Source organism: Lytechinus variegatus, chromosome 2 (assembly GCF_018143015.1).
Source record: "Lytechinus variegatus isolate NC3 chromosome 2, Lvar_3.0, whole genome shotgun sequence".
NCBI classification, from domain to species: Eukaryota; Metazoa; Echinodermata; class Echinoidea; order Temnopleuroida; family Toxopneustidae; genus Lytechinus; species Lytechinus variegatus.
In genome coordinates, this window is record NC_054741.1 from 39287639 (window position 1) to 39314609 (window position 26971).

Below are 26971 nucleotides of genomic sequence, written 5' to 3' on the forward strand. Positions count from 1 at the left end.
ATGCTTGATGTGCACTGAGTAGAAGTAATTTCTTTTCCTTATAATCTCTCCTTGTCAATTTTCTCTAGCCTACATGTACTACGGTATAAAGTCTACACTCTTTTTCTCTTTTGCCAACTCCCCTTCCTTTTTTTACTCTCCAATCTTTTGCAAATGTTCTGCATGGGATGTATGTTGGTGTGTTGATGTGATTGTGTGCTTGTGTATGTAGTATCAGGTACCTTATTTATTTATATTTTTCTGCACTAGGTCTAGGTCTACTTTTAGTTAAAAATAAAATGTGTCTAACGTTAGACTTAGTAGTAAGTCTAACGTTAGACTCGTCTCAACTCCTGCCACCTCAATAATAATCCATTTGCCTTTCCGGGCTTTACAGGGCCCCATCCTCACTATACAGGAATAACCGTCGTTTCTGGGGATTTATTCAATAATTTCTGACATTTTACTATGTTATTGGTGAGTGAGCCAACGGCAACGCAGTTCAGCGGAACAACCAAAATACAGAGACTGAAGCTTTTGGTCTACATCCTCACAAACTATGCTTTTCTTGGGGCCCTTCCAATTTTTCACTTGTAAATGTTGAAGAGTATGTGTTTGCTTTACTTATGTGGAAATAAATGAAAAAAGAACCCCAGGCCTAAGAATGGTCCTACCGCGGCAGCCATGGTCCATGGACATGGTCCGTGGCCATGAGAGCTACCCCAGCAAGACGGCAGTGACAGTATGTGTCAGGTGCATCAGATGGTACGGTACCGTACACTCGTCGATGGGAAAGCCGCCCCATTTGCCAAAACAAATTGATTGGCAATGGCATTATCATGAATTAGCTTATGTTTATAGGCGTGCACGGATTTATAAACAGTTATCCATTGTCCTTAAGAATATCAGCTTACCTCATCAGTCAATAAAAAAGTAGGCTTAAAATCCATTTGAATGACGCGGAAATGACACTGTCCTCGAAAGTTGGAATAGGGTTCGGCGCGACGTCGACGCCATGCAGCCATTTTACTAGCTTACGAACTTTTAGCCAATAGAAACACACGTGCAGTATTAAGTCGGTCAGTGTCAGTGACTTATAAAGGTAAATAAACTTTTTATGCAAATTAGCAAGGTTATAAACAAATGCTTGTATTGTTTACATTTGTTTAGACGGCTTATTCATGTGATCCTCTTATAGCTTTCACTGCATATGTTCATTATTCTGTCATGCCTAGGCTTAGTGTGTAAATTTATTGGAAACTGGGGAAAAGTTGAATCTCTATACAAGTGAATGTATTGATATCAAACACTGACGTGGAATTGATATTACCTTAAAACGGTCTATTGTGGAATCAGAGTGTGCCATGAAAGTGATAAGAATTGCACTTATATAATCTCTCATCAAATTGATCCATGACTGACTGGGAAGCAGTGGTATGTAAAAAAAAAAAAATCTGCCCCCCCAAAAAAAATACCACCAGAGGTATAAGAACAATTGCACACACAAAGCACAATCCCAACTGTCACCACTCCTAAAGTAATTGCCTCCCAAAATTAGCAAGACAAATAAGGATATGAGGGGGAAGTAAGCTCCATCCCGCCCTCCCTTGTCTCTCTCCCTGGATCCGCTTTCTTGTCTAAGTTGGACGTGGCATCTTTCGGATTTACATTTAAATTTCTAGGAGGCAACAGCAGACAAGAATGGAAATTCATTTATGGCCCATTATTTTATATCAGTAAGTTTTCTAGATCTATATCCATTAGTATTTTTTTTAAATACGATTCCAATTCAGTCTTTCTAATCAATCAAGTCTTGGTCTACATAAATGAGCGTTTCATCTAATACAGTTCATATTCTCAGATAAAAACTATTATCAAACAAATGAATAAAGAAAGTTCATTTGTTTTATTGTATATGGATCTTATGTACGGTGTTAATCAAAATGTTGATTGTACTTTTCATAACAGACGAAGGCAGAAAGACAGAAAAGGCATATGATTCGTTTTAAAAAAAATCGAGCATGAAACGTGACCGAGCAAAGGCTCTTTTGACACAAAAATCGATATTTTTTGGATAGATATTGACATATAATATTAAAAAAAGTAATACAGTCATACAATCATATCATTTTCTTCACTTTTTCCATGTCCTCAATCCCCCGCCCTATGATCTGTACGCCAGTGCTATTAATGAATAATCATTGGCATTATAGTTAAAATTAGCAATAATTTCTAATGAAAAAAAAAAGATTTTCGTGTTTGACTACTGGTAACCATTATGAGGATAAAATATTTCCTCATCCATTAAAACAAAGCAGACACTTTTAATTCGTCTTGCAAAAAGAATTACGATCAAACGTAACTCAAAAAATCTTGCGCAACTTGATTTTCAGTCAATGAAGCACCTGTATTCGGGACTTGCGCTTGATATGTTAAATATTTTGACTTGGGTTTAAACGCAATTCTTTCTGCAAAATTTTCATAAAATTTGTACTCAGTTTAGAAATGCCCTATCAAACATAGGCCTATATATAATATATATATATGTATATATATATATATATATATATATATATATATATATATATATATATATATATATATATATATATATATATATATATATATATACACTTGGTGAATGCTATCCTTGTAATTTTATTTTATTACATATATATATGTATACGCCCCCGGCGTTCAAAGCTGGGGGCCCGGGTTCGATTCCCGGCAGAGACATTTTTTCGGCATAACCAATTTTTCCAAAGGGTAGATAGCTCTGGGGAACCTTGATTTAAGCTACGTCTACCATTGTTCTCTTCATCCATTTCTTTACAATATATATATATATATATATATATATATATATATATACTTTCTCCCATACCTGTACTGTATCAAAGCACTAGCTTTGTATAAAGCAATAACTTTGATCCAGCTGAGGCATGGCGGCTTGTCATTGTTCAAAACCCAACTTCACCCGACAAAGGAAATTATAATTGGTATGGTGTCGAAAATCTGTCTGTATGACGGTCAATTGGATCAGGGTCGCCCTATCCACTAACCCGTCTCTGTGGTCTAGTGGTTAAGGCACCGGCGTTCAAAGCTGGGGGCCCGGGTTTGATTCCCGGCAGAGACATTTTTTCGGCATCACAAATTTTTCCAAAGGGTAGATAGCTCTGGGGAACCTTGATTTAAGCTACGCCTACCATTATTCTCTTCATCCATTTCTTTACACAATATATATATATATATATATATATATATATATATATATATATATATATATATATATATATTCACTTGGTGAATGCTATCCTTGTAATTTTATTTCATTATATATATATGTAGGCCTATGTTTGATAGGGCATTTCTAAACTGGGTACAAATTTTATGAAAATTTATAGTTTATTTGCAGAAAGAGATCATTATGAATATGTATGTATGTATGTATGTATATATATATATATATATATATATATATATATAACAGATATTTACTACAACTATATATATATATATATATATATATATATATAATCAATTTTTACTTGTTAAGGCCCTAGACTCTGAGAAACTATTAATAATAACATCAAAGAATCACCAAGCCTTAATTTATTCAAATATAAGTTCAAAAAAATTCTCCAAGATAACCATTGAATTTAACTCTTCATTACTCAATCTCTTGTATTTTTTTAAATCAAACATGATTATCATGTGACGTACACTTTTCCATCTCTTTCGTTTTCCTGTTGATCAACGAGGTCCCTTTGTGAGTGCTGGGGCTGGATTCTGGAGACCTTTAAAGGACAAGTCCACCCCCAACAAAAACTTGATTTGAATAAAAAGAGAAAAATTCAACAAGTATAACACTTAAAATTTCATCAAAATCGGATGTAAAATAAGAAAGTTATGGCATTTTAAAGTTTCGCTTCATTTCACAAAACAGTTATATGCACATCTCAGTCGGTTTGCAAATGAGGGAACTGATGACATCACTCACTCACTATTTCTTTTGTATTTTATTATATGAAATATGAAATATTTTGATTTTCTCGTCATTGTCATGTGAAATGAAGTTTCATTCCTCCCTGATCACGTGGAATTCCATTATTTTAACATTTTGTGCTTTAGGCAAGGAGGTCCTAATCATCAAATTCGTAAAAATTGAAATATTGTATAATTCAAACAATAAAAAACAAAATAAATAGTGAGTGAGTGACATCATCGACTCTCTCATTTGGATGTAACTGGTTCGTTCATAACTATTTTGTCAAAAATAAGCGAAACTTTGAAATGTCATAACTTTCTTATTTTACATCCGATTTTGATGAAAATTTCAGCATTGTGCTTGTCTGATTTTTCTCTGTTGATTCAAATCAACATATTTCCTGGGTGGACTTGACCTTTAAACTCTCTCTTTTTCTTATTTCCTTTTCTATTTAATTCCCCTATTTCTTTTTGATTTAACTGGTTCACGCTCAAGTTGTTATTTTGATTTTTATATGTTATGTACCTACAAGAATATTTATTAGGAGGCTGCACTCTACAAGCTCCACTTTTTAGCAGCCTCCTCCATTTCCAACCTGATATGTAATAATCTTGAATATAATTTTTGTACAGGGATACTTGAAATATGTTTTGTTATTAATGTCAAAATGTACAAAACAAACTGTAATTGTTGAAAATGGAAATAAACGAAATGAATATACAAAATTGTTTACCCTTTTCAGAAATATGTTTTTACTTGAAAAGTAAAATATATAGATCACTTTCATTTTTTGCTTAGTATACTTGTAGAAATTACGACAATTCATTTCCTCAATTATATTTATTAACTTGATATTTTGTACAAGATCTTCCTTTTAGAGTGTGTGTGAGTAATGCCAATTAAAAGGGAGATATCATGAAGTAGGCCCATAATTGGTTCTAGTGTATAGGCCTACCTGGCGCTAGTTGACAGAGTAGATTAGAACAAAAACTTGGACCGACTTAAGCATTTGACATAACGTTATACATAATATCCACAGGCTCAATTGACATATCCTGTTAAAAATGAAAAAAAAAATATCTAACTGATGAGCCATGTAATGTGTAATCCCTTGATAAATTTATGACCATCCCCTTTTTGGTTATTTTTTTTTCTACGAAGGCATGTTCATTATTTAAAAAGAATTATTGGACAACGACGAATACCCTTTATTTCTGATAACGAGCATCAATTCACTACAGAAGAGAGACTCGAATAAGTTGCGTCAAAATTTTATATCTACTCTTTAATTTGTTAAACTAGTGATATAATTAAATAACATGGCTAATTGAACATCTTAATTTTGCTACAGCGAAAAATCTCATCTTTACCTTATGATAATAATGTATGCAAGTTCGGCTCAGTGGTTTGCTGAATACCCTTGATCCATGCCGGATATGTGTACATCACATTAAGTATACAAATGAGCTCAGATGGCATCTTCTTTTGTAGGTATATTATCTTATAAAGAAAAAATGAACTATTTTTTTAATGTCAAGCGCGATGTGTCTTTATCTTGAACACGTAGAATATGGTCAGTTTCAAGCATTCAGTCAATAAACGCTATTTATCGTCGGAATAAAAAACAATCACAGAGTTTCACAACAAAGAAAGGGAATGATGAGTGCCAAAGATGAGTGGCTCAAGGCCTGTGATCGGTTTTTTTTATTTGCACATCATCCCATCCCATGACATGATCATAAAATGTTAATGAAATCAAGCGAAACTCTCACCCTGTCATAACTTTGGTACTTTACATCTGATTGCGATGAAATTTCTAAAGTGATCAGATTTTCATCTATTTAATGAAATCATCATATTATTGATGGGGACAGATCTCGACGTGAAATTCGATGCGCAATGGTTGGTTGGGTGATGTTATATGCCTATATATAGCCTATATATATATATATATATATATATAGTAATATATAAAGAAAGAAAACAAATAGACAAATAAACAAATGAAATAAAATTATAAACTACAATACAAATATAATGTACAAACTTCTTTTTTTTCATCCTCCTCTCCACTTTTTTCTCTTTCTTCCAGCATTACAATGCCATTGTGTTTTTTTTTAATGTAACTTTTTGTATCTTTCATATCATATGCTTGAATCCCCCCTGCAAAAGTCTTTCTTTCTATTATTTTTTATTTTAATAACTTTTCAAAATTTGTTGGCGATTGGTTTCCATTCTAAGGGTTCTTGCTCATGTAACAGTATGATATTGTTTTAATGAAATGATATACATGACGTACTCCGCTCTCTCTTTGTTTTTTGTTTTTTCTTTCTTTTTCTTTATTTTCCTGATCACTCCAATATTTTGTATGTATTTTGATTTATCTTTGATTTTTTTTAATGTAACTTTTATAGTGGAATTTGATGTAAACGATTTGTATGCTTATTGTTGATGATTTATCAATAAAAACATTTAAAAAAAAAGGTTTTCTCCGCGAATATCTGCCACTACACTAGATGCTCAGTTTCATCTCTAAACCTACAGCCTTCCATATATTATAATATGTCCTCGTCTCTCGTCGTCGGTACGTCACACGCAGTCTTGCGCTCAAAAGTCTCGAACATCACATCAGATTCGAGGAAAGGAGTTGTGTTTTTCCCGTGTTTTTCTGCCATGACAAAAATTGGAGGATCCATTATTAGTTAATTTGTAAGGTAAGCCGGCAATGAATGAGCAATGTTCGCGTTTATTTAGTTTAGTAAATTTCCCTAGGCCCTAGTTATTTTTGGCTTAAGTTACTCTTTCAGTCCAACCCACTTGATTTAGTGTACCGGTAGCGCGTTTCCGTTTTACACCCTGGCGAAGGCCTCTTCAAACAAGAGGTACAGAGCATCCTGCTTCGCTAAGAGAGGAGCATGGTTTTTTAGCCGCACTTACAAGTAGTAACTTTTTAGTATATTTTAAAATGGCACTGTACATACTCCACACCAGACCTGCCAAATATAGTACGACAATACACCAGTCGGTGGACTGTACTTTATCAGAAGAAGAAGAAGAAGGCATTTTCCGGAAAAGTAGCCAAAAAGCGACTAGTGAAGAGTCTACACACGTCGCTGGTTGCATGCAGCGTGCGACACGTATGTTCATCACCCATAGGCTATGTATCAACCCAGCGGAGTTCGCCATTAAAGGCCTTTGCACAGTTTCAACGTTGGTGTCGTGATATTTTTCAATAAAGAAAATGCGTGTCGTACCCATGACAATATGTATTGTTACTGGAATTTCCAGGAATTTAAAATGGATATGGTTGATCAAACTATGAAAATTTATAACCCATATGTCAATGGTGATATCATGACTTTAGTTAAGAACATCGTGCACAAATAAAGGCAGATCAACCTAATTTCATATCATTGTCTAATACGTAATAGATCGAGTGTGATGGGGGAGGGGGGTAAAAAATTCAACATTTTATTTCCATTATTCTACCATGTTCTCAATTTTTTTGATACTTTCTTTCTATAGTATGTCATTTTGTTGTTATTTTATTGTATAGTTGTGTTGAGTTTGACAACTCTCCAGTTTTTTTTAAGTGTAAGCTAGATGAATAATCAGTGAATCTTATAGGGCTATATGGCAATTGAAATCACGTAGGTCAAGTGGCGTTATCATCTGATCGGGGGAGGGGGGGGGGGGTGAGAGCATTATACAAGTATTGAGCTGCAAATTAAAAAAAAGTGGTACCCCCCTTCCATAAAGAGCTGTTAGTAGACGGGGATATATAAAATGTGTGTGAAGGGGGTGGGGGTCAAAGCAATATATTGAGCTGAAAATTCAACAAAAATATTTCAGGGTACCACCCTCCCCTTATAAAAAAAATTGAATGGTATACCATTGACTACCATTTATCATACACCATTGATATACCATTGGAATACCATTCGCACAGCACCCACCATATGCCAATGGTATACCATTCAAGCCTCAATGGTATACCATTCAAACTAATTTAAATAATTCGGACCTTACTATTACCATATTCATGAGCACCATTTACCATTCATATACCATTGATCAAACACCATTCACCATTGATCTACCATATGGCCACTATAGACAGGTTTACCATTGACCACCATTCACCATTCAGCCACCATTCACTGGCCTACCATTTACCATTCAGCCACCATTCACTGGACACCATTGGCCTACCAATTACCTTACACCATTCGCCTACCATTCAACATACACCATTCGTGTACCATTCACCATTCGTGTACCATTCACCATTCGTGTACAATTCACCATCCGCGTACCATTCATCGTACACCATTCACTGTACACCATTCGCGTACCATTCGCCGTACACCATTCGTGTACCATTCACTGCTCACCATACACCATTCAACTACCATTCGTCGTACACCATTCACGTACCATTCACCGCTCACCATACACCATTCAACTACCATTCGTCGTACACCACACACCATTCACCATTGATTGACCATTCACTTTACACCATTCTACCATACACCGTATACCATTGACCTACCATTTACAGTACACCATTGGCCTACCATACACCATTGAACTACTATTCACCGTACACCATAGGCTTACCATACACCATTGGCTTACCATACACCGTACACCATTGACCTACCATTTACCATACAACACTGTCATACACACTATACTATTAGTCAACCATTCAAATAACACCATTGGTCATACACTATAGACCACAAGTTCAATGGTAGACCAATGGTTTACACTGAATGGTAGACAGTAGAACAACGATGTGCAATGTATAGTAGGCCAATAAAGTACAGTGAATGGTAGACCATTGGTGAACAGCATATCTCTGGGGTTAGTGGTAGGCTTAATAATGGAATAAGTATACACAAGAAAAAAAATGAAAACAGTTACTTATTTCAAGAACGTCAATAAAATGTTTTTACTATAAGAAGTTTAAGTACAGCATAAATGGCACAGAGTATTCACAAGTATAGACTTTATAATTAAAGCACATAAGTTATTAATATATATGACTTAGCTACTCGTTGATATCTATACTCTGTCAATCTTGTTATCTAAAAGTAAACATGCATCAAGACAGAGTTTGATTGAAAAACACAACAAATGAAGGCTAACATTTCCAAGAATAAACCTGTTCTCTCATATTGCTTTTTACATGGATTGAGTACTTGGCAAAACCACTGTTCTGCATACAAACCTGATACTTGTAATACAATAAACTTGATGTTAAATCTGTTGTGTGTAATTGCTTTCAACGACATTAATAAACATTTTTTTACTAATAAGTTCAAGTACAAAAGAGTATTGACAGGTATGGCATAAAAGCACCATATTATGAATACATGTGACTGTGCGACTCCACAAGAGATCAATGATTGCACTCCACATAAATATTATGTTAATCTTCCTATAAACAAATTTACATGTAAGACAGAGTTTGGACAACAAACTAATGAACACCAAATTTCGAAGATTAAACTCAAAATGTGTGATAGCCTTCACATGGCCAAATGAATAAAGGGTACCACACCTAGAAGAAATGAAATATCCCCAAAAGGGGGGAAAATAGTACTCCCAAATTGGTCTCTTTTTTCTTTTCACCTAAAAAGATATATCAATGGCATGTTTCTACATAGAATTGTTAAAAGGTATTACCCACCTAAGTATCCAGAATCCCTGATAACTTTCCTGTAGAAACAGACGCGATGCGGTTTATTGATAAATTGCATCGCGCAAAATACGGTTTCTCATAACCATCTCTCTGAGAGGTGGTTATTGCCATGTTAATCCGTTTAACTTTTCTGTAAAAACACGGGGCAAAATAGCATACGTGTCTGGCTTAAGTGCTTGAACCAAGAAGTGCGATCTCACAGTAAACATATATTCTGGCCGTTTTTTATCTCGCCAGCTGATCGCGAAACATGTACCTGCTACAATGAGTGAGATCTACCATGAATTTTGAAAATTTTCCTAACGAGATGCAATTTTTGACATACCAAAATGCAATGTGAGGTTATAGGTTGAATTTTCCGATTTCCACCGTATTTGCGACGCGAAATGCAAGTTAATCAGATTATTCAGTCTGTAGAAACAGGTTGGTTTAAGAACGATAAGGTTATTCAAGTCCGGAAAAGATAAACTGTTAATGATTTACTGTAGAAACACGCCAAAAGTTTATCATAAATACAATAATGATACATTAAGAAATAAATAATATATCACACATAGAAAAAAATATAATGAAAATAAGGAAAGAAAATTATTCAATTTGGAACACTAAAAAACAGAAGAAAAATAGAGACCTTTTTTGCAAAATATATAGAAAATAATATATACAAGATACCAACTTATTTCTTTTCTGTCTATTTTTGTTGTGTTAAATATGTGTGAGAAAGATTATTGTCTTACACAGTAAATTAGTAGTCAATCGTAATTCGAGTCCGGAAAAGATAAACCGTTTTTAATGATTTACTGTAGAAACACGCCAAAAGTTTATCATAAATACAATAATGATACATTAATAAATAAATAATATATCACACATAGAAAAAAAATATAAGGAAAATAAGGAAAGAAAATTATTCCATTTGGAAAACTAAAAAACAGAAGAAAAATAGAGACCTTTTTTGCAAAATATATAGAAAATAATATATACAAGATACCCACTTATTTCTTTTCTGTCTATTTTTGTTGTGTTATATTGTCTTACACAGTAAATCAGTAGTCAATCGTAATTTTTTACAACCGAGCTTGGACAAAATTTAAATTCATATAATACAAAAAATATATAAATTGTGATCTTGTATATTCATGAGGACTTGCAGAGAACAGTTTTAGCAAAAAATAAAACTTTAATTCGTCAAAACTTTGTTAATCCTAAACAAATTTGGATGAGATTTTCAGTGTTTTTTGTTTGTCTGATGTACACTTTGAATTATATCACATAGCTTTCAGTCTCGAGTACCTCTAGCCCTTCAATCAAATTGGTTGGACGACCGGTTACACTTTACATATAACATAGTTATAAGGAGAATGAAGGGGACCATAGAAAGAAAGCATGAGAAAAGGGGAGATTTTGGTAGGGAGAGAATGAATCAGAAAAGGATCATGCTGAAAATTTCATTAAAATCTGATAATAACAAAGTTATTGAATTTGAAATTTAACAACATTTTGGTAAAAAATTAACCCAGTGTACACACGATCGTCAGGAATATTTGTTAGGCTTATTCTATAAAATGAAATAATTATTTCATATTTTCATACATGTGTGTATGATATGTCCCAAGTATCATATCATTATTTCCAGCAATGCATATCTTCACATTAAAGGTCTAGTCCACCACAGAAAAGATTGTTTTGAATCAACAGAGAAAATCAGGCAAGCATCATACAAAATATTTCATCTAAATCGGATGCAAAATAAGACCCTCACTTTTTGTTTTGGTTTTCATTGTTTGAATTGTACAATATTTCAATTTTTTTACAGATTTGACAATAAAAAATAAAAATAAAACTTTATTTCATAGGACAATGAGGAGAAAATTATAATATTTCATATCTAAAAAACAAAGAAAAGTGAATGAGTGATGTCATCAGTTCCCTCATTTGCATACCGACCTGGATGTGCATGTAACTATTAAGTGAAATTGAGCGAAACTTAAAAATGTCATACCTTTCTTATTTTTCATCCGATTTTTATGTTTGATTTTTCTCTTTTTAATCAAATCAACTTTTTTGTTAGGGTGGACATGTCTTTGAAATAAATTTTCACTCCATTTTTTATAGTTCTCGGAGGACAAAATGTAAATTAGCGCGACTTCTTGTAATAAAATACAAAAGAACAAGTGGGGATATGACATCAGCTGGGAACGTCGTGGTCTAGTGGTTCTGACTCTCACCTTTCAAACAGAGGGTCGTGAATTTGAGTCCTAGCCATGGTGTGTTTTCCTTCAGCCCGAATTTCATCCACACTGTGCATCACTAGACCCAGATGAAGTGAATGGGTACCCGGCAGGATTAATTCCTTGAAGCTGTAATAAGAAATATTGGATGAAAACAATGCAAAGGACAGTATATTAGCTAAGGGTTCAAAATATGAATGCTTGTCATGTGTTTAAGCTTTCTTTAGAAGTTCATATATTTTTTATATATTGAGAAATTTGCAGTATACTCTACCATTCAATCGAATGATACCAATTAACAAATATCAACAAAACATTTTGTAAAATATGATAAATAAATTTATGTTTAACCATAGATGGGTAGACAATAACCTATTATATAATGGGAGGTTGCCCCAATGATGACAAATACCACAACAAATGAATACCTGGGGAAAAAGTGTCCACCCTTCCCCCCTCAGCCAACATACTGATTTTTTTTCTGGGGGGGGGGGTGTCAGAAAAGACGTGTGCTCCTCTAAATAGGGATGACATTTGTCCTTTCTAAGGATTTTTTACCATTCCTGACAAGGTTTTTTTTCAGCTATGCCACTGCAGGAATACAATCTGTTTTATCTCATGAAGCTTTGCATTTTTTTCTACTGAAGAAAATTCTTACACACCTACCTTTCATAAACTCCAATTGTTTCTTGTACACGGTACGTTTTCTGTGTTCAACACCCGTCGTGTCATTCCAAGATAAGGCTGGATCATCTACCTTATCATCCAGTGTATTCGTCGTCCAAACTTTGAAAATGAAATAAAATCAATTTAAGTGTTGTAAAATCTGCATGTATGTGCAGATACAAACAAAAATAGAATACTAATATAGTAATAGAAAAATAATGATCTTAGAACTTTAATGTTAAAGATATTTTTCATGGACCTCTGATTACCAGCCCAGAATTTAGGATAAAAATAAGGAAATGTGATAGTATTTCAGCGTAGTTCAGACAAGGCTGTATTATAACTGTACATGCTTTATACTAGTAATAGCTATGTCATCTGAAATCAAATTTCTAGAGCAGCAATTTTCAAGAGGGTAATCGATGACATAAATTCCATTTTTCTGGTATTGACAATCGCAGAAGCAGATCCAAGTGGGCACATTTGACCTGTGCCCCCACCTTGAGAGCAATAGTTGATGTGTTTGATAAAAATGTGGCTTTCTTACACAAGTGTTCTCCCCCCCCCCCTTCGAAAGTTACAGCAAATATTTATATTAAAAATATTGTCTCATACAAGAGGATCTCCTTTTTGGTTTGCTTGTTATTTAAAGTTTCCTTGGGAAAATGTGCCCCACTACCCCCTTTGAGAAATCATGGATCCGTTCATGGACAATCATATGCCAGTGGATGAACTCCAGACGTTTTTTAGGCAAGTTTTGATCAGTAAATAAATAAAAACAGATAAAATGTGATCACAGGACAAACTTAACTTTAAAAGAGGATAAAATTTACTTTAAAAATTGATATGCCTAGCCCCATGAAAGGATCTAAGAATACCCTCCGGCACTAATGCAGTTTCACACCAGCCAACTCACAGTGAACAATTGTGTACAACGGATAGCGGAGCGTGAACGTAGCGGTCGTGTACATTTTTGCTTATTACATGACGTCATCCAGCCACTGCCGAGAACCAATTTATGAATGAAAATATAGTAAGCATGCGCAGTGCAAGCCTTTTGTTTCCCCACACAGAATTCCACCAAAACAAGTGTGCAATTCCCTATCACCTCGTACCAAAATCGACCTAGAATTTCAATTTTCCTATATTTTATATGAATTATGAAAGGTATTCTCGGAGGATCTATTTTCTCACCGATACCGCACAGGTAAGCGAATTTTGAATACTTCTTGCTTTTCCATCAAAATCTTACGAATTAGCGTCTATATGTCATCGTGTTCCTTGGAATTTGTAGAGTCTATCGCAACGTGCATAAAGTCAATTGGCTTCCGGGTTTTGGAGCGTCGCGTGAATATGCATGAAATTGCATTTTCGATAATTTTCGATCGATACCGGAGCGATCCGATCACGAACCAAGACCATTTACCGTGTACACAACATGACCGGATATCGTTATCGATACTTCCGCACGCAGTCCAAAGGAATTATTTTTGGGACCACGTGGTCATGACGTGATCTGCGCTATTGACCAATCAGCGATCTTCGAATCGCTGTGCGGAGACGATCTATCCGTTGTACACAGTCTATGGACAATTGTTCGTTGTGCATGCAACTTCAAGCAAAACTCCCCACCAGAATTGTCTACACACATTTTGAGATCAATACACAATATGCCCACCACTTTTCAAAATATTGCGGATCGCTTGGATTCGCCGTCATGTTGATATGGACCGAAGTTATGCGATCAAAAGATTCGCATGCGGCATGCTGGCAGTTTGTTTGCCACATGTTAGCATGATTTGGTTGCTAACTTCAGTCCATATAAATATTACGGCGAATCCGAGAGATCCGCGAAGTGATGTCTACGGATTAGATCAACGACGTCGAGATCGAAGACTAAATACAGCCATTCCCAATATTTTGAAAAACGGTGGGTATATTAACATCGAAATGTGACTGAGAGACCTGTCATGACATTTGGGAACAAGTTTTGGTGATGAGGTATGCTGGTAATCGGCCGGTGCAAAACTGCATTTGCGCCAGTTTTCTCTGCATATTCATTGCAGCCTCTGTAGAAAAATTGAATAGGAATCGTTTGTCACTCGTCCAGTCACAGTTCCACACACAAAGTGCACATTTTACCATTGAAATAGTATGTGCAATGAGTGGTGTGTACAGTGTAGCAAAGTTATAGACCTGCATAGCCTTTATCATTTTTTAAACTTTAGGACCCTTACCATGTTTCACCTCCATTTTATCTCATTTACCAACATCTATCAACAACAACAACAACACATTATAGGCCTAATTTCAAAGCAATATTTGTCGGCAAGTTTTCAATTTCAGTAAATTAACGTGTGCAGTAACGGTCTATTTATTCACAATTAAAACTTTGACAGTCTTGACATTAGCATTAACAAATCATTCATTCACGAATTCAATGTATTCAGAGATGGTTTTTGTAAAACATTGACAATAAACATCAGGCAATATGAGCGAATTACTATTCAATGCTCGCCGATCTTAACTCTGCCAATACAAAGCATAAACCATAAGCACTCCCTATCGTCAAAGCCACGTCCCGGCCCGTAGAGCAGCGGCCAGCGCCAACGGGGCAGTGACGGTGGCAGTGCAGTGGTCGTGCATGTCGTGGCAGTACAACGACATCTAACATTTTGAGACAATTTGAGAAATAAATCAAAGAAAATTGTTATAGAACTTACTGTTATAGCCTTCTACAAATGACTTTGAAGTCGCTGTCCGAATCTGACCCGTGTTCCTTTAGTTTTTGATGAATTATCGACGGACTTATCAACAGCAAAACGGTAGTACCGGTAGATCGAGTTTTCTTTTTCAAATATTGCACTTGGCGGTTAGCTAGACGTTCGCGCGTGCGTAGTGCGAGAACAACACGTATAATAGAGCTACCTGGCAAGCAGCCAAGCGGCCCCTCTCGCCAAAGCATATGGGGGGGGGGATAAATTATGACAAAATATGGGGGGAGGGGACTTCTTCGCCAAGATAAATACACATCCCGATATGGGTGGGGGGTGAATTAAAACCAAATCAGGGGTGTCTTCTTTTTCCTCTCGATTGGTTCTGGGTTGGAAACCATGATGGCGTGAGTGCATGCCACGTACTGTTTTCCTTGGATCTTGGAATCTATGAAAAAAGTTTTCGATCCCTTCACTTTTTTTTCCTGTTCTCTATGTTATTTTCTTTTTTATTTTCGTTGTCTTTTTTTCTTTTCTGTTAATCTTTCTTTTCTTCTTTGCCTTTTTTCTTTTCTTGTTTTTTCCCCTTTATATATATATTTTTTACTCACTCCTCTTCCCTTTTAATTTGCTTTTGTAATGATTGAAATTGAGATTTCATTCAGTAGATTTCTTTTCTGTTACATTGTACTATACCCTGTATGGTGGCAGGGAATTTTGATAGGGGTGAGGGAGCAAGACCATGTGGATAAATCATTTCAATCAAGTAATGCCGGCCTATAGAATAGCTCTCCTCTTTATAAACGCCGTCCACAAGTGGGAAAGAATATTTAGAGCCTAAAATAGAATTAGAATTTTGGAAATATCATTTGTAAAAAAAGGGTGAAATAATTCATGATTGGAAGCAGCTATAATAGCATTAGAGGCACATACTACTCAGACACCATTTGACACCACTGAGACACCATTGGGTATATGGTTTACAATTCATCATACCAGTCATACCATTATAGAGACACATACTACTGAGACACCATTGAATACCACTGAGACACCATTGTATACCACTAAGACACCATTGGTGCATGGTATACCATTTATTATACCGGTCATACCATTAGAGGCATATACTACTGAGACACTATTGAATACCACTGAGATACCATTGTATACCACTGAGACACCATTGGATGTATGGTATACTATTCATCATACCAATCATACCATTACAAGCACATACCACTGAGACACCATTGAATACCACTGAGACACCATTGTATACCACTGAGACACCATTGGGTATATCATGGTATACCATGCAGTCATACCATCAAAGACACATACTACTGAGACACCATTGAATACCACTGAGACACCATTGTATACCACTGAGACACCATTGGTGCATGGTATACCATCCATTATACCAGTCATACCATTAGAGGCATATACTACTGAGACACCATTGTATACCACTGAGACACCATTGGTGTATGGTATACCATTGATCATACCAATCATACCATTACAGGCACATACTACTGAGACACCATTGAATACCACTGAGACACCATTGTATACCACTGAGACACCATTGGATGTATGGTATACTATTCATCATACCAATCATACCATTACAAGCACATACCACTGAGACACCATTGAATACCACTGAGACACCATTGGGTAAATGGTATACCATTCATCATACCAATCATATCATTAGTCACATACCACTGAAACACCATTCGGTATATGGTATACCATTTACCATTAAATAAACTACCAATTACCATTAAGAACTTACCATTGAAACACCACTTAAATACCATTCGCGTACCATTTACCATTCAGATTACCATTCAACTACCATTCGGCACCATTCAAATACCATTGGCGATTTTTATAAGGGTCGGCCCGTCAAGAGCTATCAATAGACAAGGGCGGATCCAGCCTTTGCCAATGAGGGGGGGGGGGCGCGATTTTTTCTGCCAAATTTTCCCGATCGGCCGCTTGAAGTTGATTTTTGTTTGTATCTTTGAAGGGGTAGTCTTACAAGTCATTTCTAATCTTCATATAATCTCATATATAAGGATTATTTAAAAAGTGCGAGTGCAAAGAGCGAGCTATTTCTTTCAAGTATTTGTCCTAAAATTTAATATTCTGGGCAATGTTTGTGATCCTAAATGTGTATCCACCAACTAAATAATTACTGCCAGCGCGGAGCGCGAACAGTCAATTTTAATATATGTATATTTATCTATCAAAAAAGGGATTAAAATACTTGATATTCCGATCTGTAAAAGGGACAATTTAAGTTCTGTATCACGCACTTTGTAGGAAAATTGTTATGGGTGGATATGGATCACAGTTTGAAATAAACTGATATGTTTCAATATTATTAGTTTGAGCTTTGACATAGGAGCGGGACATCCTAAGAACATTGTCATCAAATGAAAATGATGACTATCATATTTCTCTTCCTAAACGCGAAATAGAACTTGTCAATATTCCATTCTGAAAAAATGACATAGTGATTATTAAATTGACATCTTATCTATTAATGTAATAGGCCTAATGAGACCAGCGCAAATCGCTAGCCGATTTTTGCGTTGAATTGTCATAAAATGGGGATTTCAAGAAGTTTGTTATAGAATTAATATTGAGCTATATATACATAACTCACGATGTTTATATGAAAGAGAGGGGGAAAGGAACACCCCCTTCTCCCGATCCGCCTGAGACAACATTATAACTTCTAATTTCTTCTTCTTTCTCTGTTTTTTAAAAATATATTTCGTGTACATGTCATCTTTTCAATTTTGATAGTAATTCCTAGTTTTTTTTAAAGTGTAAACAGATTTTATCATTTATGATTACAATAGTCTGCTGGGCAAACCCTTCACTCGAAATATGGGTCTGAATGTGCAGCCTACTCAAGCCTTGTGTACTGAAGGCTCTCTCGCTCTGTATTGGAACAGCACGTTTTGTATGTGCTAGTCTTTGCGTGGAGGCACACTTGTTGATCAAAGTTCCAATGAGGGTCTGTGCCTGCAGACTAAATTCTATACATGTTGAGGACCCCACTGGAAATACGTTTTCGAACTATTCTGTTAATGATTACCGATTTTATATTTTAATTGATTTAATTTCATTTATTATTTTCATTTATTTATTTATTCATCTTTTCATTTATATTATTAATTTATTCATTTATTCTTTAGGTTATGTAAATGAAATACTAAAATATTAAATTAAGAGGAAAGGATTAAGACAGTAATTTTACAGCTACAGCTAGTAAAGTATATTCATTTGCGAAAAAAAAAAATTCTTGTTTTTATCTTAAGATCGATCCGGGGACATTCATAACGTAGTTTACAGTCAAAGAAGTAAATTGTGTCAGGAACTCGTTGGCTGCAGTAAATAAATATTGTTTTTAAAAATGGATAACCGTTATCAATAAAGTATTGCCGGAATGAGCTCTTTGGTATAAACACCGCTTGCAAACCAATTATGCACATTGAAGACTAAACGCTGACTATATAAACAAAAGAAAATTATAAACTGATTGAAATTGCCATTGCATACAATGGCATGTAAATGCAGTATTTTGTTTGTTTTATACAAAGAAAGCTCAGACTATGACGCCCATCATGATTTTTTCATACAATATGATTCTATTTACATCACAATTTATATAATTATAGACACCGCCCCCCCCCCACACACACATATACAGTTATGCGCTATATACAGTCAATGTGAGTATGTTACATATGCAATCTTGACCTAAATTTGCCTTTTGGTAATTCAGGAAAGAAATAATAATTCTCGAAAATGAAATCATTCATGTGTCAGGTTTATTCCGAGCATTTTCCAAAATCGTTAACCATCAATTTTCACAGATTAAGTGTCAAAATTAAGCACTAAAGTGCAAAGTGATCATTGCAAGGGGAAAAGGTACGTAGAAAATATCACCTTACATCAGTATGGGACTAGATATCCATCCCCGCAGACACGGCGATCAGCCCGTGTGCGCACGCTAAAATTTATCATTCTGCGGCTCGCTTGCTGGGAATGAACTTGATTTTTCTCTCAATTACGAAACTCATCGTGGAAAAGGTTATCCAACATGCATTGATATACTCGTAAAATTTATCGTCATGTATCATTTACACACAAAAAATAGAATATAACCCTTCTTTCGGAGAACTATATTATTAAGTTGTTCGAATCTAACGATTTTCTTTTGAAAACATAACAAAAAATTACCTGATTTCAAATGCCTGTCTTTTCCTTAAAAAAACTGGAGAACAAAATCCACCCCCGTTATTATTTATGAAAAATACTAAAAAGTGTACTTAGATGCTTTTGAAGAAAATGAAAATTTAAGGGGATTCGAAAATAAGGATTTTGCAATGTTATATCAAATTTCTGTTATATTTTCATCAATTTTGGGATTGCATCGAAATGACTGATCATTCGAAGTCTTACCGACATTTGCTTGTAAATTTGGTATATGTTGGTACACTGATAGTCAACGTAAATGATAAACATTCATAGCCTCACTAAAATTTAACAATTCCATTGTTTTTATGATATTAATGTCGCAGACATTTTAGAGAGTGAAAAAAGTGATGCTCACGAACGTCAATAACAATACGGCTAAGCGAGAAGGCCTTTCAATGGCGCGCTCCACTGATTTGAGGCCGTGAACATACGTGGCGACACAGGCGAGTCCACCACCGCATGCAATTTGCACAGTTACTGATCTCGGCACTTCATGTACAGAGAGAGCGGCAGTCAGGAGTGAAATCCGAACATGCTTTTGCAGTCTCGTTGTTTATGATAGTTTTTTTTTATAAAAATAAATTATTAACTAAATGAATAGAATGACAGACAAAATCAAAATAAACAGATACATAATGGAAAGACAAATTGAAGTTTGATGGATTGATACACTTAGAAGCTGCCGAAAGATAGATAGAAGACTGATAAATAAATAGAGACAAGATAGACAGATAGATAGATAGAAATAGAGAGAGAGGTGGATAAATAGATAGATAGATAGAAAGAGAGAGAGAGTTGTCGTAGATAGAAATATGGACGGACAAAGAGAAAGAGAGAAAATGCTAGAGAGGGAGAGAGATAGAGAATTTGAGAGACAGATAGATAGATGTTAGATAGATAGAAAGATAAAGAATGAGAGAGAAAGAGAAGATAGACAAATTAACAGATAGATAGATACATAGATAGATAGATAGATAGAAGTAGAGAAAGACAGACAGATGGATAGATAGATAGAGATAGATAGATGTTAGATAGATAAAGAGGGAGAGAGACAAATAATATTAACAAATTAACAGATAGATAAGTTAAAAAAATAGATAGATAAATAGATAGAGAGAATAAGAGAAAGACAGACAGATGGATAGATAGATAGATAGAGAGAGATATTAAATAGATAATTAAAGAATGAGAGAGACAGAGAAGATTATTAACAAATTAACAGATAGATACTCTAGTTAAAAAATAGATAACTAGAGAGAAATAGAGAAAGACAGACAGATGGATAGAGAGATAGAGAATTTGAGAGATAGATAGATGTCAGATAGATCAAGAATGAGAGAGAAAAGCGACAAATATACTGTAGTTACATAGGTAGGTAGAGAGAGAGAGAGAAATAGAGAAAGACAGACAGATGGATGGATAGAGAGATTTGAGATAGATAGATGTTAGATAAAGAATGAGAGAGACAGAGAAGATTATTAGATAGATAGATACTGCAGTTACATAGATATATAGAGATAGAATTTGAGAGATAGATATATAGACAGAGAGAAAGACAGACATCAGCAAGTCGGCAAGGCAAATGATCAAACCTGGAAAGTATAAGCTCATGCAGCTGCATTTGCAAGACAGTACGGTATGTTCTGCGGATAACTTCGGTGCGGACTTTGGATCGCGCGCCCAGCTGATAATGTCAACAAACGTAGACGTAGACTTTTCACTAGTCGCTTTTTAGCTACTTTTCCGGAAAATGCCTTCGCCAGGGTGTAAAACGGAAACGCGCGTACCGGTACATGGTGTATCGCTTCTGAAATACAGATCATGTTATTGACATTGGGCCGGCCTGGCCTTGCATTGGCCTACCAGTGCAGTGTCACTCACACTAGTACGAGGTTAGTATATACTAGGTTAGTATATACTATATAGTATACTAACCTCGTACACCGTACCGCATTTGGCCCTGGATTTCTAAGAAGTCGGCAAACATCGCTTCATTGCAGAAGAAGTAATATTTACCGAAACTCCCTCTCGCTACTCATCGTAGCCTGGAGTAGCCTGGCCCTGGGGCGTTTTGGGGAGTGAAAGTCATATACTGTAGGTATGGTCACTCCCCACTAACGCCTGGGAGCCCTACCTATATTCCCCCACGAACGGGTACAAAACCAGAAACTTTCGCCCCCGAGAATTCTACTTTCCCACTAAAAGATTTAGCACTAAAACATGTACATGGCCATGGGGTCCAACTTCATTTCCAACATTTCTGTGATATTGATTTCATTTTTAAAGAAGAATTCATTACAAAAACGAGAGATTTGTTTTGAAAAGATGGGAAGAGCTTACGGCCGTGTTTACGTCGCCATCTTGATTTCTTTGTCTTCCGCTTGGCGACAGCACGCAAATCCCGCGATTTGCGTGCTGTCGCCAAGCGGAAGACAAAGAAAGTCTGGTTTTTGCAACACGAAGATAGGAGTCTGTATTTCAAAAAGCTTTAGAGCACTTTAATGGCATCTGGAAAATGTTTCAGAAGATTATTTCTGAGATGGGTATAGGCTATGCATTCACTAACAAATGGAAAGACAGTTTCTGCAGGTGCATGGCAAGCAGGACAACTTGGGTCGGAAATTTGGGTGAGATAGGTGCTGGTAAGAAGCTGAGCTTTCATATTGATGGCTATCCGGAGATGTGCAGGGTAAATGACGGACGGGAATACATGATAGGGAAGCACCAAGTCAATATCATGGAACAGAAGAAGGGACGACTTAAGGGAGGTTTCTTCGGAGAGGGATGCAAGGGCCTTACTTTCCTCTGCATTTGTTGCTCTCTTCTTTCATGTCAGATACGAGCAACCTTGCTGCAGGAGATCCAGTAGAGATGAAAGATTGTACTTCTCTAGTTGAACCTTGAGGACTTTAATGGTAGGAATAGTAGGCTCCTGGAACACTCGAAAAGATCCTGTGCTCAATCCTGTCCCGAAGAAGAGAGATAATCTTTCCCAGAAGATGCAGATGTAGGAGATTAATTGAGTCAGATAGAAGGGGAATCCCTGTAGGCAGAGGAACAACCTCCTGTGCAGTTGTCCTTGGAAGACTACCGGTAAGTAGCTTTTTGAAAAGATGGCTCTGCATCACATCCAAGGCCCTATCCGGTAGGTTAAGAGCCTCAATTCTGTACAACATTCTGGGGGCATTGAATGTTTTCCACAGTGAGGAGACAATGACAGGGGACAAAACACTCCGGTAAGCACCAGTACCTGTCAAGCTGTACAGGGCCTTATTACCCTTTTTAAAGATCTCATGGGTGCGATTCAGAGGAGTGCAAGACACCAAGGTGAAGATGGCAGGCCTCAACAGGAATGTTGTCCGAACGACCGAACCAAAGTGCCATTGGAAATGTGCAGAGTTACATCCAGGGTTGAATATCACTACAGGAGGGATTGATGGTGTAGTGCCACTGTTTAGTGTACTCCAAGACAATATCAAGCATACGCTGTAAATCTTCAGGGAGGTTGGCAAGGAGTATTAAGTCATCAGCAAGCACAAGAGTTTACAGCCTATGCCACTCTTCCTCAGCTCCTGTATGAGCCCATCGATGTAGATCAAATAAAGAAGAGGAGGGAGGATTCCTCCTTGATGTACACCTTGTAGGATAGGAAACCAGTCGCTCTGTCTGTCCTTCCATGCAACAGCTCCAGAAAGACCTTGATACAGCTGAAAAAGGATGTTCTATAGATAACCTGTCACCCCATCATGATAGAGCTTGTTAAGAAGACCATCGTGCCACACTGTGTCAAATGCCTTGGCATTGTCAAGGAATGATGCATAAGTTGTTCTACCATGTTTAGTATTAGCTTCAAGCTTTTTCTTATATTTCTTACATATTTTTCCTGATGAATGACATAACAATAGTCAATAGGCCTAGTCTATAATAAATATTAACATTTAAATCCTAATTGGTCGGGGGTCTTAGGCCACTCATCGCGCATGCAGTTTTCAATGGCAAATGCGCACTCTCTGTGGGAATTGTGACAGAGTGACGAACAATTCCTATTCAATTTTTTATACAGAGGCTGCAGTAAATCTCTAAAATGCACTCATTCTATGAACAAGGTTATGATATAGTTCTCTGTTACTACTCCCTGTGTGGTGAAATAAGGTTGGCAATTTTTGGCTTATTTTTTCTCTTTCTTGGGGACATATGCTTGATTTTTTGACACTGTCATTTTCCATTACAGCTATTCATCCTATAACTTGGCTCAATTTGATTCTTTAATTTTTTCATAAGTTAAAATAGAGATTGAAAAATGACAATTGTCTTGCCATATTACTTTCCACCAATAGAGGGCGTACACAAAAATATGCCCAAAATTCAAGTTCTCGAGTGCTCTAGTGAATACCAAAATTACTCCCAAGTTACTAATGAAAAATTTGCAACTGTATGGAAATTAGTATTTTTGATCACAAAGTGATATTTTAATGATATTTGTCTCACCTGCACAGCAGAGTGAGACTATAGGCACCGCTTTTCTGACGGCGGCGGTGACGGCGGCGTCAACATCAAATCTTAACCTAAGGTTAAGTTTTTGAAATGACATAACTTAGAAAGTATATGGACCTAGTTCATGAAACTTGGCCATAATGTTACTCAAGTATTACTTTACATCCTTTTTAGAGTTTCATGTCACATGACCAAGGTCAAAGGTCATTTAGGGTCAATGAACTTAGACCATGTTGGGGGAGTCAACATCAAAATCTTAAACCTGAGGTTAAGTTTTTGAAATGTCATCATAATTTAGACAATATATGGACCTACTTCATTAAACTTGGACATAAGGTTAATCAAGTATCACCAAACATCCTGCATGAGTTTCATGTCACATGACCAAGGTCAAATGTCATTTAGGGTCAATGAACTTTGACCGATTGGGGGTATCTGTTGAATTACAATCAAAACTTTAATAAAAGTTTTTGGATCTGATTCATGAAACTTAAACATAATAGTAATCAAGAATCACTTAACACCCTGTGCAAGTTTCAGGTCACATGATCAAGGTCAAAGGTCACTTAGGGTCAATGAACTTTGGCTGAGTTGGGGGTATTTGTTGAATTACCATCATAACTTTAAAAGTATGTTGGTCTAGTTCATAAAACTTGGACATAAGAGTAATCAAGTACCACTGAATATCCTGTGCGCATTTTAGATCACATGACCAAGGTCAAAGGTCAATGAACTTTGGCAGTTATGGGGGTATCTGTTGAATTACCATCATAACTTTGCAAGTTTATTGATCTGACTTTTGAAACTTGGACATAAGAGTAATCAAGTATTACTGAATATCCTGTGCAAGTTTCAAGTCACATGATGAAGGTCAAAGGTCATGTGAGGTCAATGAACTTTGGCCACATTGGGGATATTTGTTGAATTACCATCCTATCTCTGTAAACTGTATTGGTCTAGTTCATAAAACGTGGAAATAAGAGTAACCAAGTATCGCTGAACATCTTGTGCGAGTTATAGTAGTTTTCAAAGTCAGCACTGCTGCTATGTTGAATTGCGTGATGCAGGTGAGACGGCCAGAGGCATTCCACTTGTTTTAAATTGTGTGCTGTGTATAGCATCGGGAAAATATTACTCTCATACAAATATCTGATCTTCTGTGCAATGTGTTGTCATTCTAATCTGCTGTTTTATGAATTCACAATTCTAAAAAAAATTCAACTGATCAAGATCCTATTTCCTACAAAAAGACTATGCTTAATCACAACTTGAGAATATTATTATTGAGTACATTTATGAAAATTAATAAAGAGATTTGAGCCTCTTTTCCGAACTTTGTGTTAGCTTAATGAAAAAAAAATGTATTATAGATAGTAGGATGGGCTGGACAAACACTTAAAAATAAAAAAAAAATTATATTTTTGTCTTTGGATTCCACTAGAATTCAATGGTTGTAATCTTCAATTTCATTTTCTGTAATATTGCTGAACACTTTGTACTAAAAATTGATGAAACTTTGCTCGTTTAACTTTTCCAAATGGCTTTTTAAAATTGATTGTCCGCACAAAACTTGGTATAGATAGTATAGTATTCCTTTATTCTTCCTCAGTAAATACATTACACATTACAAAACATTACAAAGAGAGGAGAAAAATTGGGTGACCAGGAGAAGCATAGCTAGGTCTCTCAGAAGAATACATTCTAGAGTATGAGATTAGAAATTTATTAGTTATTTGGTGGTTATCATGCAGGTTGTATAATGGCGAGAGGAGGTGATCTTGCTCATATTGGTCGCCTGAAGGAAGAAGAAGAGAAAGCCTTGTTTGAGACTAAGGTCAAATTAAAGCAGTGGCAAAAGTTTGATGAAGACTATTCAGCTCTCAAGGCCAGACTGACAACTTTACCTGAAAAAGTTTCACATGAAGTTATGGTAAGAAATCAAATATACAGTAGTTATACGTTTTTTAAATATTTAATCTTTGTTTGATTTTTATTTTTTCTGTTTTCCTGATTGAATTATTCATTCTTTGAAAGTTGATATGAAGCTTGTTTGTAACAAGTTTGAGGCCACAAACTATTTTTCAAACACAGATCTATGCTGGTGTGGCTTCTTTGTTGAATCCACCTCACCACCAAATGAATATGAGATTATAAGAAACTTTTGGTAACTAGTGAATAAAAATTTTCTAGCCTCAGCTGCAAATACATTCAAGTATTATCGTTTCCTCCTTCTAGATTTCTCTTTATCATCTCTCTCTGTCTTTTTTTCTTGTCCATATATCTGTTGTTTTTCCTTCCCACTTACACTCCCGTCTCTTTCTCTCTTTTACCGTCCTGTCTTTCTACAGGTTCCCTTTGGCAAGTTAGCCTTCATGCCTGGTCAGTTGATCCATACCAATGAGATACTTGTTCTTCTTGGTGATAACTGGTTTGCAGAGCGTTCAGCCACACAAGCCTGTCAGATCATCGATAGGAGGAAATCATGTGAGTAGAAAAGGGGGTCTAAGACAAAGGTCTGATTGAGAGTGAAGGTTTGAGAGACTTCTCTGTGACCATCCACATTTCAAAGTTGGAGGGGAGTTCCCCCTGCTCTCCAAAAACAATGTGAATTCCGGGTGAGGATATGCATTATTCAAGTGCCTGTTTTCGATTTTTTAACCCTATTTCATATAAGAGTTTTGATGGCAGTAATATTACTGGTAGTTAAGAGTCACAGGAGACGAAATAGTGAGATGACTTCTTTAGCACTTATAAATGACCAGAAATTCATTTTTGCATACTGGGAAAAAAAAAAAAATATATATATATATATTTTTTTTGGGGGGGGGCTATTTTTCACAACCAATTGCTCAAATCTGCAACATTGAATTAGCTTTAATAACATTGCAGTGAATGG

At 35.8% G+C, this 26971-nt stretch overlaps 1 protein-coding gene and 1 long non-coding RNA gene across 3 annotated transcripts in view; one reads left to right on the forward strand and one right to left on the reverse strand.

Moving 5' to 3' along the window:
• The first annotated feature begins 6530 nt into the window (after positions 1 to 6530).
• Positions 6531 to 26971, forward strand: part of LOC121408077 (unconventional prefoldin RPB5 interactor-like) — a 31794-nt gene continuing 11353 nt past the window's right edge. The window contains exons 1-3 of one of the 2 annotated variants that reach the window (XM_041599408.1): positions 6531 to 6681; positions 25827 to 26005; positions 26424 to 26559. In XM_041599408.1, coding sequence (XP_041455342.1) covers positions 25835 to 26005; positions 26424 to 26559 — 307 coding nt within the window. In that variant the 5' untranslated portion in view covers positions 6531 to 6681; positions 25827 to 25834. Of the gene's footprint in view, positions 6682 to 21453; positions 21474 to 25826; positions 26006 to 26423; positions 26560 to 26971 lie in introns of those variants that run through there. The other variant, XM_041599409.1, reaches the window with a different exon arrangement.
• LOC121408078 lies at positions 12025 to 15339 on the reverse strand. Its single transcript, XR_005968987.1, has 3 exons — positions 15301 to 15339; positions 12578 to 12697; positions 12025 to 12040 (listed from the first exon to the last, which is right to left on the reverse strand). It is a non-coding gene; the product is annotated as an uncharacterized LOC121408078 (long non-coding RNA).